Raw genomic sequence first — 16,854 nt, 5'->3', positions numbered from 1 at the left:
TTTAACAATTAATGGTAAAGGCTTCGCACTTCTTACCAGTCGGATCTGTTGCTCCCGCTGAGGTTCATTCCATTGTTTCCCACTGTTTTGGGGGGAAAGATTTTCTTTTCTCTTTTTCTTTTCCTTATCTGTATTTACATTCTAAAGGCACTGGATGATTGAATAGCCCCTTAAGGTAAATTTGGGATTTGGGGATTTCAGGCTCTGTAAATTAAATTGACTGGACCCCTTCACTTCGGAGCTGCCATTAATGATTATTATCATTATGAATTGTATGTTGATCACATTCTTGAGTCATCAATAATTTAGCCATTTAAATGTCATTAACTTCTGTCATTACTCAGGAGCTTGATCAGCTTTGTTGCAGTGTCCCAACAACTTCTTTTCTTCAACAACTTTAGAAATTATAGCGAACAATCATCAAAATACATAGATTTTAGGTCAAACATATATCCAGCTTGGTATTTGATCTGACTAGGCGGGCAGATCGGGAGGACTCCGGAGATTCGTTCTGGAAAGAGGTTTGACCTCTTATGACCCGGAAGCTGACGCCAGACCCGAGCTGTTCCATCGGCGGAGTAAAGATGGCTGACCAAGGCGCCGCAGATCCTGGTAATAACAACAATAATAAACCTGAAGCCTCGGAGGGAACTATTATTAAGGTCACAGTAAAAACCCCTAAAGACAAAGAAGAAATCGCCATCGCAGAAGATGCCTCTGTCACTCAGGTTTGTTGATTTCGCAGGTGGGGAGCTGGCTGGTGCGGTTCAGCGCCGTGCTCTAACGTCATGCCCCTGCCCACAACTTCAGCTAGGAAGCTAGCTAGCCGTGTTAGCCTTAGCATAGCATCGTCTCTCTTACCGGCTAACTGATAGTGTGTGAAATCGAAGAGGTTTTGCGTAATGATAGTATTACTGTTTGGGTCAACAACTGCTCAGTGTTAATAACGTTGTTGACACCCAATAGCGCGATATAACCATGTTTATACCTGGGCTGGCTAACCGGCTAGCCAGCTAACGGTAACAGTTAGCTAGTCAGCTAACCTCGAGCTGAGCCAACGTTAGCTAAGTATAAAACGTTAGCCAAACAAGTGTCAGCTGACGAGTTACGCTCTCGCTGTGCCCATTGCAACAAGCAACAATAGAACCATGGCAGTGGTTTTGTTCGGATGATTTGCCAAAACGCTTTCATTTCCCATTTCTGCTCAACAGCTCTCTCAATGCTAAAGCTGCTATCCCTCTAGAACATTCTCAACTGCTACCACTGAGTCATTCAGCTTTCCAGGGAATATACAGTATTCTCAGAACTACTGTCGGCTTGGCGACATGTTGCAGAGAAACCATAAATGCGAGTCTTTCAGCCAGAAAACAATGATAGTTTGTCTGTTATCTGGTCAGGCTCATTACTGTGCTGTCTTGGGTAGCCATTTTTGTCAGGTTGTATGTGTGTCATGTGTATATATTCATGTGTTTCATGTTGAAAGATTGCATTAATGTTTCTCCCTTCAGTATATGTTGCCATCCATCTCCACATGACGAGATCCTTTTTCATTCTTTGAGTTAATTAATGTAGTCTGGTGTAAAATAGTTAAAGCCTCATAAGTTTATGTGAGTAACAGCACTTATTGTTCTTTGTCCCTTATTTTGATGACAAAGTGGATGCTTGTCTTTCATGGTGCACACAAGACTATAATTAAAGTAATCGGTGATCTCAAATTGTGCGACATTGGTAGAACAAGAAAAAAGTTAGCACCAGGAAACAAGAGAGGTGGTCTCGCACATTAAAAAGGAGGGTATTAAAAAAATTGCAGTAAACCAAACACATATTAAAAAAAAAAAAAAAAAGGTAAATGAAAAAAGAAATCTAAAAATCCCCAACTGAAACCAAGAAAAGAAGAGCTTTTTGAAAGAAGTTCTACTTTTGATTTGTCTTGTTGATCATATTTCAGGTAGAAGAAGCGCTACAGATAACGGTGTCAGATGACCTGTGCATAGAAATAACACGTTCTTATAACATTTTTGCACGATGGGGAACACCCTGGGTGCCCTCACTCAATGCTTTCAGATATCAAAATTCATGTCCTGTGCAATTATTAAAACCGACCCCACAGGTTGCTGATTGGAGAGCAGCGTTAAGACAAGATACCTCTTACTTAAAGAAAAATCTACCAAGAGAGCAGCCTCCTTCAGGACGAGACAATTTTCTGTGCTTATTATGCTGCATACAGTAGTCAGAGAGTAATCATGATGTGGCAGATTTGAAGTGTTTAGGTCCCTGCTAATAGGATAAGTACAGAGGACTTTCTCGGAAAATAGAACTTAAGGTCTCAATGTTGCAGCGGAATGTAAACACGTTCGAGCAGCACTCCTCAGCTCTTATTCTTTATGTCATCCCTTTCATTTCCTGTTTCGTTCCTTCTCATTGTCACATTGTTTTCTCATCTCTCTTTTTGTTGCTCTCTTTCAGTTTAAAGAAGAGATCTCAAGGCGATTCAAAGCCAAACAGGACCAGTTGGTTCTGATATTTGCAGGGAAGATCTTGAAGGACGGCGACAGCCTTAGCCAGCACGGCATCAAGGATGGCCTGACAGTTCATCTAGTCATAAAGACGGCACACAAGTAAGGCAACATTATTATACAGAGCCTGTTGGCTCAATGCATGGTTTTGTATCAGGCCTCTAAGAAGGATAATTTGGCCTTGCAACTAGGGCTGGTCGATATATCGATATGAAATTAATATCGATATATTTTTTAAATGTGATATGGAATTAGACCATATCGCATACATCGATATAGTTAAAATTTGCGCTGTGATCCCTGCTCCGGGCAAGCTGCTGACCCGGAGCTCTCTGCACTGCTCCCCCCGCCCCTCCTCCTTCATGCACAGAGAGGGGAGGGGCTGGAACAGACACTCCGGCACTCTTCAACAAACTATTGTTGCCCCATGAAAAAAAAATCATCGCACGGCCACCGGACAGCGTAGCGAGCTTGTCTTGAATTACAGCCACCTGAGTGCACAGTAGTCACTCACAGTAACTTCAGTGAGTCCGCGGTTCGCGCAGGTGGACTCTCATCATCACGATGATCTCACGTGAAAGCCTCTCAAACAGCAGCAGCGTCTCAAAACAGAACAACGAAACTTACAGCACAGCGAGCGAGCGCAGCCGGTTTTGACATGATACGTAACTGACTTATGTGGTAGGATTTAGTCCGGTAAAGTTGGAAATATATTCACAGATTCGAACTTCCCAGATCAATAACTCATGAGTGAAACCTTGTTAAAACACAACTGACGGCTCTTTCCTACGGTAGTGAGGAAGACAACGAGCTACAACCGTATGTTAATCAAAACGAGCGTCTGGACATTAACTCTGGTCTGTATGGTCAGCCAGCTGTGAGACGAGGGCGCAGGGACCGTCTAAAAAGTGCAACACCGAAAAGAGAAACTACAAAAAATATTCAATAACTTCACTATTATTCAGAGTGTAGTGTCGCCAAAATCATTCCACACATCAGTGGTCTCCTGCTGGTTATTCTCCATTTTTTTTGTTTGGAAAAAATGTGCTTTGCCATAATTTGGGGGAATTTCTATTTGGGGGAAATATTCAGTAACACTAATATTCAGTGTAGTGTCACAAAACTCACCTCACCCTAACCCTACTTAAAAAAACTGTTTTGTAATGTAGCATTAACTTGATATTGGTATTTAAAAAAATGTTTTAATACATAATCCATGTTTTATTATAAATTAGGATGTTATGGTATCAGTCTGAAAGGTAAATCAACAAATTTTACTCAGTGGCCTTTGTGCCCTGTCATGTGGCCTTGGTGCCCCTGAAACACAATGTTGGTGGATAATTCATTGAACTTTATTCTTTGTTGCATTTCTGCTTACATTAGTACTACATTACTCATGCACTGACAAATTATCCCTATAGGGCAGGAGATGGCGGTAGCACCTCTGCCTCTAGCTCATCCTCTACTCAAGCAGGCAGTACCTCCACCTCTAGTCCAGGCACCAACCCCTCCTCCACAGCAGGCTCTACGGGGACTGCCGTGCCACCCTCACAGACGCCCAACATACTGAGTGAGTCCTCCAGAGCGTGAATATTTACATCCAAATACCATTTATTAGTCCAGCACAACAAAGATAATTGTGTAACCATATCCCACCCATCTTGCCTCCGTCAGCTGGCTTCGGTGACCTGGCGGGTCTGGCTGGACTGGGCATGGGCTCCGCTAACTTCATGGAGCTGCAGCAGCAGATGCAGCGACAGCTCATGTCCAACCCAGAGATGCTTTCTCAGATCATGGAGAACCCGCTTGTGCAGAACATGATGTCCAACCCGGACCTGATGAGACAGATGATCATGGCCAACCCTCAGATGCAACAGCTGATGGAACGCAACCCTGAGATCTCCCACATGCTCAACAACCCTGAACTCATGAGACAGGTAGAGGAAATCAGGAGGGACTGAATGACATATAGATACCGAGTTGTAGCACAGGCATTGCTACAGCAGGTTTCCACAGCATTTCAGTCGCTCTGTTAAAAATAATATTTTGACTGATTTGCCTCCACTCCTCTTTTATCTCGCCTCCCAGACCATGGAGCTCGCGAGGAACCCAGCCATGATGCAGGAAATGATGCGGAACCAGGACCGCGCGCTGAGCAACTTGGAGAGCATCCCAGGAGGTTACAATGCCTTGCGGAGGATGTACACAGACATCCAGGAACCCATGTTCAGTGCTGCCAGGGAACAGGTATTTGGGAGGGATGTTTGCTGATCAAATATGTGCTTGTTTGCACTCTTTTAATCCTTTTTTGGACTTATTTTCACACCGTTGTCAGTGTTGGCTAACTATTTTGACTGTTTACGAAGTTCTAAAATGTTTCTCATCTTTCTTCCTAGTTTGGCAGCAACCCATTCTCAGCTCTAGGTGGGAACTCTGAGTCTGGTGTCCAGCCGTCACGGACGGAGAACCGTGAGCCCCTTCCCAATCCATGGGGGCCACCAAGTTCTTCTAACCCCTCTGAGAGTGCAGGAGCCTCCACAGGAAGCGCCAGCACCACTGCGGGCACCACCCCCAGTGTGTCCAACCCTCTGGGCATCAATCCTGGCAGTCTGGGCAACGGTAAGACCTGCATTTGAAGACATGTGTTAATTTACCTGTACACACACATATGGTATATAAATAAACTACTTTCTTTTCTGTGCATCGCAGGGATGTTCAACAGCCCGGGTATGCAGAGTCTACTGCAGCAGATCTCGGAAAACCCTCAGCTGATGCAGAACATGCTGTCGGCTCCATATATGCGCAGTATGATGCAGTCACTGGCTCAAAATCCAGAGTTGGCCTCCCAGGTATGAAACAGAAGCATGTGTACACATCAAGATGCATACATGTACACGTACACCCACCCTATGTACACGTACACCCACCATACATACACCTCCCACTGATGTTATCGCAGTACAGAGCAAATCCTGGTCATTTAGATTCAAAGCTGGCCTTTAGAGCATTTTGTTGTTCCACATGAGGAATCGATTGATTCTACTGAACTCTGCAGTTTGTAATGAATTGTAAATAGTGGGATCTAGCTCGGCCTGTTATGCATTAGGCCAATAAGCCCGGCTATTTAGTGCACACTCAACAGAGGGGATTGTCTGTTAAGCTCACTGAATTGTAAGGAAGAATAAACAACGCAGCTCGGACTTATTTGGCTCCAATAATTAATGCCGAGAGTACTGTGAGTAAGTAGAACAACCTTACAGTGGAGCGCTGCACAAACAGTCACATGAAAGAGAGCGAATCTCCAGAGAGTTTATTCCGTGATTCATTATTTTCGAAAGCCTTCAAAAGGCGCTGAAGCATATATGATTTAAATATCAGCTCTCATGAATAAGAAGCATAAGCAGATGTAGAATGACACATAAGCTTGACTTGTCTTTCTTTCTCTCTCCGTGCCAGGTTTTGATGAATAACCCCTTGTTTGCTGGAAACCCACAGCTGCAGGAACAGTTCCGATCTCAGTTGCCCATCTTTCTGCAGCAGGTACCACACCCGTTTCAGTCCATTAACTCAGTACTGGAATTTTAGTTTTCTTTCTCTCCCCATTAAGACACATGGACAGTCTTGGTGACACAAGAGAGGATGGTCCCGAATGGCCCATAGGGGGCAACATACTGTAACAAGCCTTGTCCCAGGTCTTGTGAAACTCAGCAGAGATATTTATCTGCACATGCTGAACATTTTTGCCTCCAGGATAAGTGACATCTTGCATACATTTTTTGATGAGCCTCTAAAGGTCCTAGGCATTTGGTTAATACTTGACTCAGGTGTGCCATTTATTTATTTATTTACTGACTTTAAGTTAATTTACATATAATGGACTTCTAATTTATCATTGATGAATTGTTTAATTCATTTCTGCACTCTTTGGTTGGGTTCAGATGCAGAACCCAGAAGCTCTGTCAGTCATGACCAACCCCCGTGCCATGCAAGCTCTAATGCAGATCCAGCAGGGTCTACAGACACTGCAGACAGAAGCACCAGGCCTCATGCCCAGGTACGGTCTCACAGACGAAGGTACACATATTCCTTTTGTTTTGGTAGAAGTTATTGTTTTTCTCAACTCTTCTATTTGTTCTTTTGGCCTAGTTTGATGACAGGCGGAGTACCTGGCATGCCTACAGGTGGAGTTCCCGGTCTCCCCACAGGTCTCCCCACAGGTCTCCCCACAGGTTTACCCACAGGTCTGCCCACAGGTCTGCCCACAGGTCTGCCCACAGGTATGCCCACAGGTATGCCCACAGGTATACCCACAGGAGGGGGCATGCCCACAGAGAACCCGGCCTCCTCGCCCAGCAGTGCAGGAACAAACGCCGCCCAGCAGCAGCTGATGCAACAGATGCTCCAGATGTTTGCTGGAGGAGGCGGAGGAGGAACTGCAACGGTACACACATACACACATGCACTGATATTACTACCTCCGCACCCGTGTGATCTCTGTTAAAATTCAGATTATTTCCCCCCGCGTAGACCCAGACCCCAGAGGTGCGGTTCCAGTCCCAGCTGGACCAGCTGAGCGCCATGGGCTTCATCAACCGCGAGGCCAACCTGCAGGCCCTCATCGCTACTGGAGGAGACATCAACGCGGCTATTGAGAGACTGCTGGGCTCACAGCCCTCGTAAAGACATACAGTACATACTGACACACAGACACGTGCATACACACATACCTGAATCATAAACACACCCAGCATCTACAGAGAACCAAGAGAATAAAAGTGTATTGTCCCAAACTTTACAGAAGAAACTTGGGCAGGATCTGTAAGACCCTCGTTCTACATCTGCTCTCAGATCATTCCCTAGTCCCCATACTTTCTCTTTTTGGCGTCAACCAACCAGATCTCTGTCTCAGAGTGCTGCTGTAGAGCTGGACTGAACCACACTCGCCTTGAGGGGGTGTTCTGGTGCAGAGAAAAGGAGCGAAAAACTCTCCTGAAAAGGGATTCCCAACCATTTCTTCATTCATTTCTTTCTTCACATAAAACTGGAGACAAACACTTACATAATACAGATTAAACCCATGTGATGTCATTGGCTGTTGGCTCTGTTTCATACATGGCCAGTGTGAGGCAGTGTGTTAGCATTTAACTAGCAAATCAATATATTCTTTTTTTTTTTTTCTGGTTAACAGTTATCCTGAACACGAACAGGAAGTTACCTTGTCCATACAGACATTCAGCCTCATTCCTCCCTCTTTCCTCTGTTTTCGACATTCTACACAAGTAGCTGGTTATGCCCAACAACTTTCACTATTTATTGCAAGCGCTTAAGATAATGACGCCCTCCACACTTCCCTAAACTTGTAATTTGTCATTCCAGATAAAAGTGCCCACTCACTGGTGCACAGTGTCTTTTCCTTCTGAGGCACCACTGCTGTGCCTTCTGTCCTTCCTATCCCTCTGAGAATATTGTCAGCAAATTACAACCCCCCCTATTCATTTGGTTAATTAGAATCCCCCTTCCCCCCTTAGGAAATTCCACACAGCATCATCCAGAACTGTAACCATAATCAAATATCACATTGTAGCAGCTCCGAAGCACGGGACGCTGTTAAAAATGAATATGAATGAAACAAACAAGCTTTCCTTTCATTTTAATCTGATTCTTCTTTTTATTCTATTTTTTCCTTTTTTTGAGGTGCAGTTAGTACCTAGAGATGATTTTGATTTGTCTCGCATTAAAATAAACGTGGAAATCAAGTGAGTAAAATAAATAAATAATGGAAAGGCTTTACAAACAATTATGGTGGCACCATATGTTTCTAAAATCAAGTTCTAGGTTGTCTTCTTATTATTTCTTTTCCTTTCGAAAATCTCAGCATTGTAGTTGTGGTAACTTTGGCAACTGCTTCTATAGCTGCTTTGTCTGTTGACCTCAGCTGAAAATAAATGAAAAAAATCCATCTCCCAATTGAACATGTTGAAACTAACTTTTAACAGTACTGTACTAAAAAAAATAAAACATGGTCAAAAACAGTCTATACCCTGTGTCGGTTGATTAAACGGTGCAAGATGTCTGTAGCTGTCACTTTATTATGTCTAGCCTTGAAGTTCATGTCAGGTAATGCATATATGTAGCATATTGGATGTCTGTTTTTTTGTTGGGGGGGGTAGGTGGTTATAGAATGGTAAGTTTGGTATAATTATGGGTAACACTTTCTAACAAATTCACCCCCACTATTACCCTGTTGAGTATTACTGAATTCAGTGTTGGGAAGTGTGACTTCATTCTCTGGTCAGGGTGCCATAAATCCAATATATCACTATGGAGCAAATAGTTGTTTGTTGCCGTATTCATTTTCACAATCTCATGTATAGAACTTGTTTAAGGTCCAAATTTGTAAGATAGTTGTCCCATTCTTAACTCTAGGTGGCTGGACCTCTCAACCCAAAGTGTATTTGACAAATAGTGAATAGTCATGTCTCATTCCTATCTTACAAATATTTAAGAGAACTCCAATAGAAATCAAACAATTAAACTCTTAACAACTCAATATTGATAACGTGTCAACCTTCACTGTAGTTAATAGGTTACCGAATTGTTTATTTATGCCCAGGAAAGTAAAAAAAAAAAAAACATTAGGTGATTATTAACAGCCCTGTAAAATAATGCATGACCCAATTTTAATTTATGACCTGTGACATCACAGTGTGAACTTTAATCTCTGAAGTTGGCAAGGTGCTGTGGTATCGCATTCATAAAGATGTCTGTGGGCAAAGCATTAAAATGATCGCATGTATAATCAAACGTTAATATTAGTACACCAGGACTAATCAGGGTCTCTGCCCGTATCCCTGTAGGAGTCAGGCAAGAAGCAAAATGGTGTCCTCGTGGTCTGGTACTCAGATGCACCTGTTAGGTGAGGTTTATTGTCATACAAATGAGGCAAGTCCCTAAGTAAAAGGAGAGTGAGGAAGGGGGCGGAGTCTCTTCCTGATGACTCCCTGCGAGTGGTTCTACCTGTTCCACCTGCTCTCCACCAACCCCCTCGCAGCCGGCCCTTGGGTGTCAGCTGATGAGGGATCGGCAGGCCACGGGACTCCTGCCCTGCCTGCCTGTCCTCAATAAAGAGTTCCCCCTATCCACAGATGAAGAAGTAGGCGGGTGTGTGCGCTGCTCAACCTGTTCTGTTTTTCTTCTCTATTCTCACCTTTACTCTCTCCCTCTTCACACTGGAGGGAGAGGAAGAGGAGTGAGGTTTGTTTTTTTTTCTCTCTGCCTGTTTGGTTCACTAATATTGAAAGTGGCTTCGGGATATTTATCAAGTGAAAACGGGAGGAACCCTTCGCCACCAAACGCAGCATGTCTGGTGACGAGTCGTACAATTTTGTCTTCAAAGGTGAGTCCAAAGTTGACTTCAGCTGTGATTGTGTAAAAAGAGATAACGTGTGTCACCTACAGGGACGTTAAAGCTGTTGGCTGTAGCTCGGAGCTGTAGCTGCTCCGATCCCAGATTAAGTGGGAGAAGGAAGTAAAGTAGGAAGTCACAGTTCTCTGTTCATTTGCCTGTAAACCACTTGACCTTTGACCTGTTAAAGATAAACACATTATCTTACATACCCTGCCTCACTGAAGAGACTGGTATGTGGTTTGTATGTCTAATTTAAAAACAAATAAAATGCCAAAGATTTTCCATTCCATTCATTCCAAAGTGAAGTCAGCCACAGGGTAGGCCTGCCACGTTTGCGTGATGTCAGTGTCTGGCGTCATTTGAGGGTGACAGAAAGTCTACACATGTCAGAGCAGACGGAGTAAATCTGATTCGTTACAGGAAGATAAAGTTTGTGACCAATTAACTGTTATATTTTTGGACTTGACGTGTCATAAAAACCTCTAATAGTATTTATTATGTATGAGTTCTGACTTCTCTCGTCTGTCTGTTCAGTGGTTTTGATAGGGGAGTCGGGCGTAGGGAAGAGCAACCTCCTGTCTCGCTTCACCAAGAATGAGTTCACTCATGACAGTCGCACCACCATCGGCGTCGAGTTCAGCACGAGGACTGTTCAGCTGGACAACTATACCATCAAAGCCCAAATCTGGGACACGGCGGGGCTGGAGCGCTACAGGGCTATCACCTCAGCGTGGGTACACACATGCATACATACAGTTGCTATAGGAGTAATAGGCACATAATTAAAAAGGTGCCAAGTCTCACATCAGTGTTGGCTCACACGTGTGCCAGTTTAAGTAAGACTGACTTCAGTGCATGTGATGAACAGTCAAACTTTCATCACAGACACCATGATGACAGCAGCAACATGTATGCAAAAAAGTGACATTTTCCAGAAAAACCCAACACAAATCTCCTAGTTTGCAGAGACCTCTCCATTTATTTATAGGTAATAAAATGATTCACATCATTTTCATTCTCATCAAACCCTTCAGTCACCCATGTATGACAGCATCTGCATTTGTAATTTTCTCTGCTCATTCATTCAGGTCTTACCTATTCATTCGACAGCTGTATCTCTCATGTGGTCGGATTACAGGTATTACCGAGGAGCAGTTGGAGCGCTGCTGGTCTACGACATCAGCAAGCACCTAACGTACGAGAGCGCAGAGCGGTGGTTGAAAGAGCTGTACGACCACGCAGACCCCCACATCGTGGTGATGCTGGTGGGAAACAAGAGAGACCTGGACACCCTCAGGACTGTCCCCATGGAGGAGGCCAGGGACTTTGCAGGTCAGCTGGGTTGTTTTGTCTCTGTTTTGGTTGGTTGTCAATAGGGCTGCATCAACCACTGTATCAAAAGAAATTCTTTTTTTTTTTCAGCAGTGTCTAACAGTGCTCGAAACAGCTTCTTAAATGTAAGGGCTTGCTGCTTTACTTACAGCTATATGTGCATAGCATTTGGTTCAAACTTTTCCTACGGGGATTGTATGGTGCAATATAGGTATTGTACCATTTTGCATCGTATCCTATCCTTTCAAATCAAATAGAATTTTACCATGCTGAATGGTATTGTATAGTATCCCATTCTATCATTGTACTGTATGGTTTGGTATGGTATGGTATGGAAGTGAACTGCATTGTATTGTATCATATCGTATGGTATGGTATCTTAGTGTACTGTATCATTTTGTAACATATCGTAACGTATCATATTGTATCGTATCGTACCGTATCATATCGTAACTGTATTGTATTGTATTGTATTGTAACGTAACATCGTATCGTATCGTACCGTACTGTAATGTATCATACCATATCTTATCATTCATACCATGCTGTCTCATATTGTGTAGTATCATACTGTATTATACTGCAATATGGTGTCGTACTGGTGTGTACTGTATTGTAATGTACCATATTGTATTGTACTGTACTGTACCGATTTCGTATTGTATCATTGTATTGTATCGTACCCTGCGCTAGCGTATTGTACCATATCATATTGTACTGTGTCATATCATATCGTATCGCATCATATATTTTATAAGAATATGTTATTGTTTGTGATTGTTCTTCCTTACTCCCACCCTTGTGACCAACCTAGACAAAAGAGGCCTCATGTATATGGAGACGTCAGCGCTTGATTCCACAAACGTCGAAGCTGCTTTCAATGAAATCCTCACAGGTAGCTCAGTGAGTGCATCCCCAACATTTCTCAGTTCATCTGAACTCTTTAATTTACCAGCTCATGTGTCTCAATTTTCTCCAGCGATCCAAAGGAAGGTGGCCAGCAGAGAAGTGACCCGCGGCTCCATCAGCGCTGTGACTCTGTCCGACACCATCGGGCCCACCAGTGAGTCGCAGGAGAAGGGCCGGGGCTGCTGCAAGAGCTCCTAACAGACTGCTCTGCCCACACTGAATCAGCATTACGCTTGACTGTCGTTAAATTTGGCATCATTCACAAGAGTGAGATACCTGCCTGATGCTTGAGTAGTACAAGCCTCTATGAATATTCAAGCTGTACAGTATATAACTCAAAAATAATACATTAGGATGCAAGCACTGAGGAGATCTATTTTAAACTTTGTTATTTTTGGTGGCTAATGGGCGCTTTTTGACCATCGATAGCTCTGCTTCTTTCCCCTTTATCGTGTTTTCAAACAGGTGCTGTAAAGTGGTATTGCTTTTATAAACGAATGCACTGGGAGTCATTTGGAATAAATTATTTATGTTATTCTGTCTGCATTCAATTACCTCACCAAGACATGAATTTATTATCTACATTAGACATGATATTTAAACTATTTATAAATAGATGAGGGACTTATGAGAGAGGGCTGATGTGAAATAAGGACAGTGGTGGAAGAAGAACTTAAACTTACTAAATCATTCCACTAGGAACTTTGAAAATAGTTATGAAACACTGTTAATTTAATACTGATGGACTGGTTATTGGTTGCTTTGTTTCATAATAATCATCTATTGTCTGAATGGGCTGCCACAATCAACCAAAAATGACCTTGTAGTAGCCTTAAGTAAAAGAAGTGATATCCTAATACAATTCTAGTCTATTTTCATTAAAAGTCCCTTATCCGCAAAATATACAGTAGTTGCATTATATAAGTGTCAGTGCATATAGAAAGTCATTTCTCTGACTGTCACAGTATATCCTGTTGTTGATCTTATTATTGATGCATTAATATTTGAGTCTGACTGATTTTTGGGGCCGATACTGATACCAATATTAGGGAGTACAAAATATTGATACATGGACCAGTATACACATCATTTTGATTGATCCCTCAAATGTCATTATTAAACACAGCACAAAGATGTGGAACAGAGGCAGGATATTTTATTGTTTACTTACTTTTTTGTCCAAAATGACCTCAATCTACTGAAACGGTAAACTTCACTGGGGATTTCATAATTATAAATTACCCAAGCATATTTTTCTGTATTATAAACCCTAAAAAGAGTGTTTTTGTATTGGCACGTGTGGGACAACAAATATGCCGATACTGATTTATCTGTACTATCAGTCAAACGATATATCGGTTGGGCTCTAGTTAACGCTCTAATCAAAATGAGGCAAATGAACACTTTATATGATGTTGACTAGTTACATTTATAAAATTGTATTATATTTTATATGCTTTTTGTATGTATTGTATCAAAAAATTGGATCTGCAAAGTAACCAACGAGTAGAAATCAGCTTTCCACCATATGAATAAACATCTGTGTCAAACAAAGGTTAAAAAGAGTCAGACAGTGCACAGCAGTCGCTCTCAACCTACACACTTCCCGAATTGTTTGCTGATTTAGAAAATAAGAAACCCCTTATATCTGCAACAACATTTCACATATGATTTATTTTTTTCTATGTTTCTTCCAGTTAAGTACAGCATATTTTTACCTCTTTGGATGAAAAAAAATCCATCTCAAACTCGGAAACAGCGTTAGTATGAGGGGGACTGTGCTCAGTCTCTTCTCGGCCTGCAGATGGCAGTGCCGATGTAAGAAGCTGAGTTTGAAAGCATCAGTCCTGTGCAGTGCAGTGCATTTGGTCCCTCTCTCATTTCCTTATTAACTTGAGTGCGACTCTTGCCACCGTCTCGTCCCACTGTTCGTTCCATTAATGATCGAGATATTAAACCCCCTGTGTCACAGCTATGTTGTCGCCATGGCTGCAAACTCTGATGCCCCTTCGACGAGCTAATCAGCGTCCCCATGAAGTAGGGAATTCATTTGCACTTTTGCCGCAAATAGTAAATTCATTTACAGGCCTTATGGATTTATATCACTGTGTGTGTGTGTGTGTGTGTGTGTGTGTGCAGATGATCTCCAGACTATGGATGTAATTAGACAGGCTCATATGGCCCGACTCAGTGAATATAAATCTACAGCAGTGGTAGTTAATGACATTCTGGACAGATAACTCTGGCTCACAGATGTGCACAGGGAGCTTTTACTGTGGTCTGTGTGTGTGTGTGTGTGTGTGTGCGTGCGTGCGTGCGCATGTGCGTGCATGCGTGCGTGGTGTCCCCAAGCAAGATGTCTCTGCCGGAGTTCATTTTTGCTCCAGTGAAATGACCACAAATGCTTTTATTAAGTTTCTCTTATGAAAATGCGATAGGGAGGGCTGATTCGCCTCTGATCTTGAGCTTTGTGTTATCGATCTTTAGAGGATGGGAGAATCCTGTGGTGTGAGCTTAGCTTAAGCTAGTGAACCTTACAGCTCAGCCAATAAGAGAGGACGCCGCCACAAACAAAAGCCTCTTTTCCATGATGCACAGTGCACTGACAGCGATACAGTCATACAGCAGACAGGCACAGTTATATTTTAGGGACGGCAGGCATCCCCCTGCTGGAAACAACAGCGTAGTCTCTGCAAAAACACGTGTTTGTGATTTAGGGGTGAAATGTCCCTTAAACGACTCGGGAATTTCTGTTAACCTGTAGACCCAGCCAAACTTGTGATTTGTTTATTGTGTCAAACTGGCTGATGTGCGTGCCAAACGCCAAAACAATCCCCAAATGTGCGCGTGTGTGACAGCCGGCATTCCTCCGCCATCTTGCATCCGTCGGTGTCAGCAGAGGCACGCGGGATTAAGGTTTCCACGTCGTCAGCCCCTCATCGCGACACAAATGGACTCAAAAGTCGGCGTGCGGCTGATTGCAGTTGGTGGTGTTGTTATGGCGACCAATCAGGAGGAAGAGGTGAGCTGATGGGAGCCCGCGCGCGCAGACTCACCGGTTGGTCGGCGGAGAGCTGAGAATGAGCTGCGAGGAGGATTATTGCCTGCAGCTGATGACAGAGAAAATGTTAAAAGAGCGTGTTTATCGCTCCCGCTTGAAGACTTGGGCTGTTAAGTCTCGGGGTTCAGCTCGTTATGAGATTAAGGCGTGCCAAAAAAAACAAAGCAGTTTCCATCACTCTCTGTGTGTGCCCTCTTGTGTTTAGCTATAGTCAATTAACTCCTATAAAAGCCTCTAATTTCACGACGCAGCCTTGTTGTGCTTGGCCGTCTGCGCTCGTGGCCCAGCTGGGGTCACAAGATTCCTTCCCCGGCGAGTAATTAGACAGGTTGCCAGCGACAAACAGAGTCGAGAGCCTCCTCGGCACCGGTTTCGCTTAACACAATATTGCCCACCTCAGTTGCCATGCCAGCCGCGGTGTTTGTCTGTGACGCTTAAACGGCTGAACCTGAGAGCAGAAAAGGTGAGAACCTGCCTCGGCATTAACGCGTTATCTCAGGTGAGGTGTCTGCTGCGTGGACAGTTCGGCGCTCCGGCGGTGACATCTGGAGAGCAGGAGAGGGATCATGTTTTGGCGTGTGACTGGCGACTTCTCTTTCGGTCACATCAGCGCAGTAAAGCCTTTTGTCCACAGTCGCGACACCTGACTTGAGCCCGGTTTCATGTTGCTGCAAAGAGGCCTCAAATCCGCTGATCCGGACATTTCTGACAGCTGGTCCAACGTATGACTCACCAGAACAACGTTTCACACCACTTCGACGCTGACTTCTCACCTTGGCACGAGGGCCCCTGGCTAAAAACCAGAGCCCGGGCTTCCAGAATTTGGGACTCTGAGAGAAACTTCTCAGCTGCTCTTTCCAAGGGAGGGGGGAAAAAAAATTCTGTAATACCACCCGGTTCCCTAAAAGTGCTCTGCTCTTTCTCAGAGGGAAACAAAACGTCTGGCAGCACAGTAAGTGACAAGAAGGGCGTTAAATTGAGCCTGTGAGCAGATCTTTCCATGTGTGTATTTTTCTGCTGCTCAGCTTTTGTTCCATATTATCGAAGCACTCTCACACCAGTTTAAAGAGACTCTATGTGACACATGTAGCAATTTTACACGTATTCATTTTTTTGTTCGTCATTGGTGAGCGGGTTTGACACGACGTGAAAAGCGAGGCCTTCCCCGTGCCTATACAAGCCTGTGGTCGATTTAGTTAAGCTGTCTAAGGCTGCTGGACTCGGGTCGGATTTTCTTTGACTTCGTCTCGTCTCAGTGCCTTCTCTCCGCTCCGCTAACAGAGAGCTAACGTTAGTTTGGGGGAAAAAGTCCACTTTAATAAAGACAAGACAGAAGTTTCACAGAGCCCCTGTAAAGACAATGAAAAAAAAAAAGATGAAAACCAAGCTTGATGAAAAAAATATTCCCATGGTTATTCATGATTACGTGATTAAAAAATTCAAACTTATGAGATAAAAGTCAGTTGGGGGGGGGGGACAAATCATAATCATGAAATAAAAAAGCCAAAACTGTGAGAAAACAGTCAATAAGGAGGTGGAAAAAAGTAAGAATTATGAAATAAAAAGTCAAAGTTATATGAAAAAAAAGACCCGATTGTGAGATCTTACAAAAAGAAAATCCAAATTAT

At 43.4% G+C, this 16,854-nt stretch overlaps 2 protein-coding genes across 2 annotated transcripts; both read left to right on the top strand.

The window, feature by feature from the left end:
• The first annotated feature begins 532 nt into the window (after nucleotides 1-532).
• LOC115578685 (ubiquilin-4-like) lies at nucleotides 533-8,553 on the top strand. The gene is made up of 11 exons (XM_030411773.1): nucleotides 533-728; nucleotides 2,467-2,618; nucleotides 3,938-4,086; nucleotides 4,191-4,453; nucleotides 4,605-4,763; nucleotides 4,913-5,135; nucleotides 5,226-5,365; nucleotides 5,973-6,056; nucleotides 6,455-6,570; nucleotides 6,663-6,957; nucleotides 7,044-8,553. Exons 1-11 carry the CDS (start codon nucleotides 534-536, stop codon nucleotides 7,194-7,196), a joined length of 1,929 nt encoding a protein of 642 aa, XP_030267633.1. The 5' UTR covers nucleotide 533; the 3' UTR covers nucleotides 7,197-8,553.
• A 1,081-nt stretch (nucleotides 8,554-9,634) lies between these two features.
• LOC115579453 (ras-related protein Rab-25-like) lies at nucleotides 9,635-12,700 on the top strand. The gene is made up of 5 exons (XM_030412992.1): nucleotides 9,635-9,912; nucleotides 10,459-10,654; nucleotides 11,063-11,256; nucleotides 12,071-12,151; nucleotides 12,236-12,700. The coding sequence occupies exons 1-5, from the start codon at nucleotides 9,876-9,878 to the stop codon at nucleotides 12,361-12,363; spliced, it is 636 nt and encodes a 211-aa protein (XP_030268852.1). The 5' UTR covers nucleotides 9,635-9,875; the 3' UTR covers nucleotides 12,364-12,700.
• The last annotated feature ends 4,154 nt before the right edge of the window (nucleotides 12,701-16,854 follow it).

Source organism: Sparus aurata, chromosome 3 (assembly GCF_900880675.1).
Source record: "Sparus aurata chromosome 3, fSpaAur1.1, whole genome shotgun sequence".
Lineage (NCBI taxonomy): Eukaryota > Metazoa > Chordata > Actinopteri > Spariformes > Sparidae > Sparus > Sparus aurata.
The sequence above is the reverse complement of the archived record's forward strand: the minus strand, read 5'-3'. Positions and strand labels throughout refer to the sequence as shown.

Excerpts from the sequence above, each read along its gene's own strand:
- LOC115578685 (XM_030411773.1), top strand. The coding sequence starts at position 534 with ATGACCCGGAAGCTGACGCCAGACCCGAGCTGTTCCATCGGCGGAGTA. Across the intron at positions 4,087-4,190 it reads ACAGACGCCCAACATACTGA|CTGGCTTCGGTGACCTGGCG; the intron begins GTGAGTCCTCCA and ends TGCCTCCGTCAG. Across the intron at positions 5,136-5,225 it reads TCCTGGCAGTCTGGGCAACG|GGATGTTCAACAGCCCGGGT; the intron begins GTAAGACCTGCA and ends TGTGCATCGCAG.
- LOC115579453 (XM_030412992.1), top strand. The coding sequence starts at position 9,876 with ATGTCTGGTGACGAGTCGTACAATTTTGTCTTCAAAG. Across the intron at positions 10,655-11,062 it reads TACAGGGCTATCACCTCAGC|GTATTACCGAGGAGCAGTTG; the intron begins GTGGGTACACAC and ends GTCGGATTACAG. Across the intron at positions 12,152-12,235 it reads TTTCAATGAAATCCTCACAG|CGATCCAAAGGAAGGTGGCC; the intron begins GTAGCTCAGTGA and ends AATTTTCTCCAG.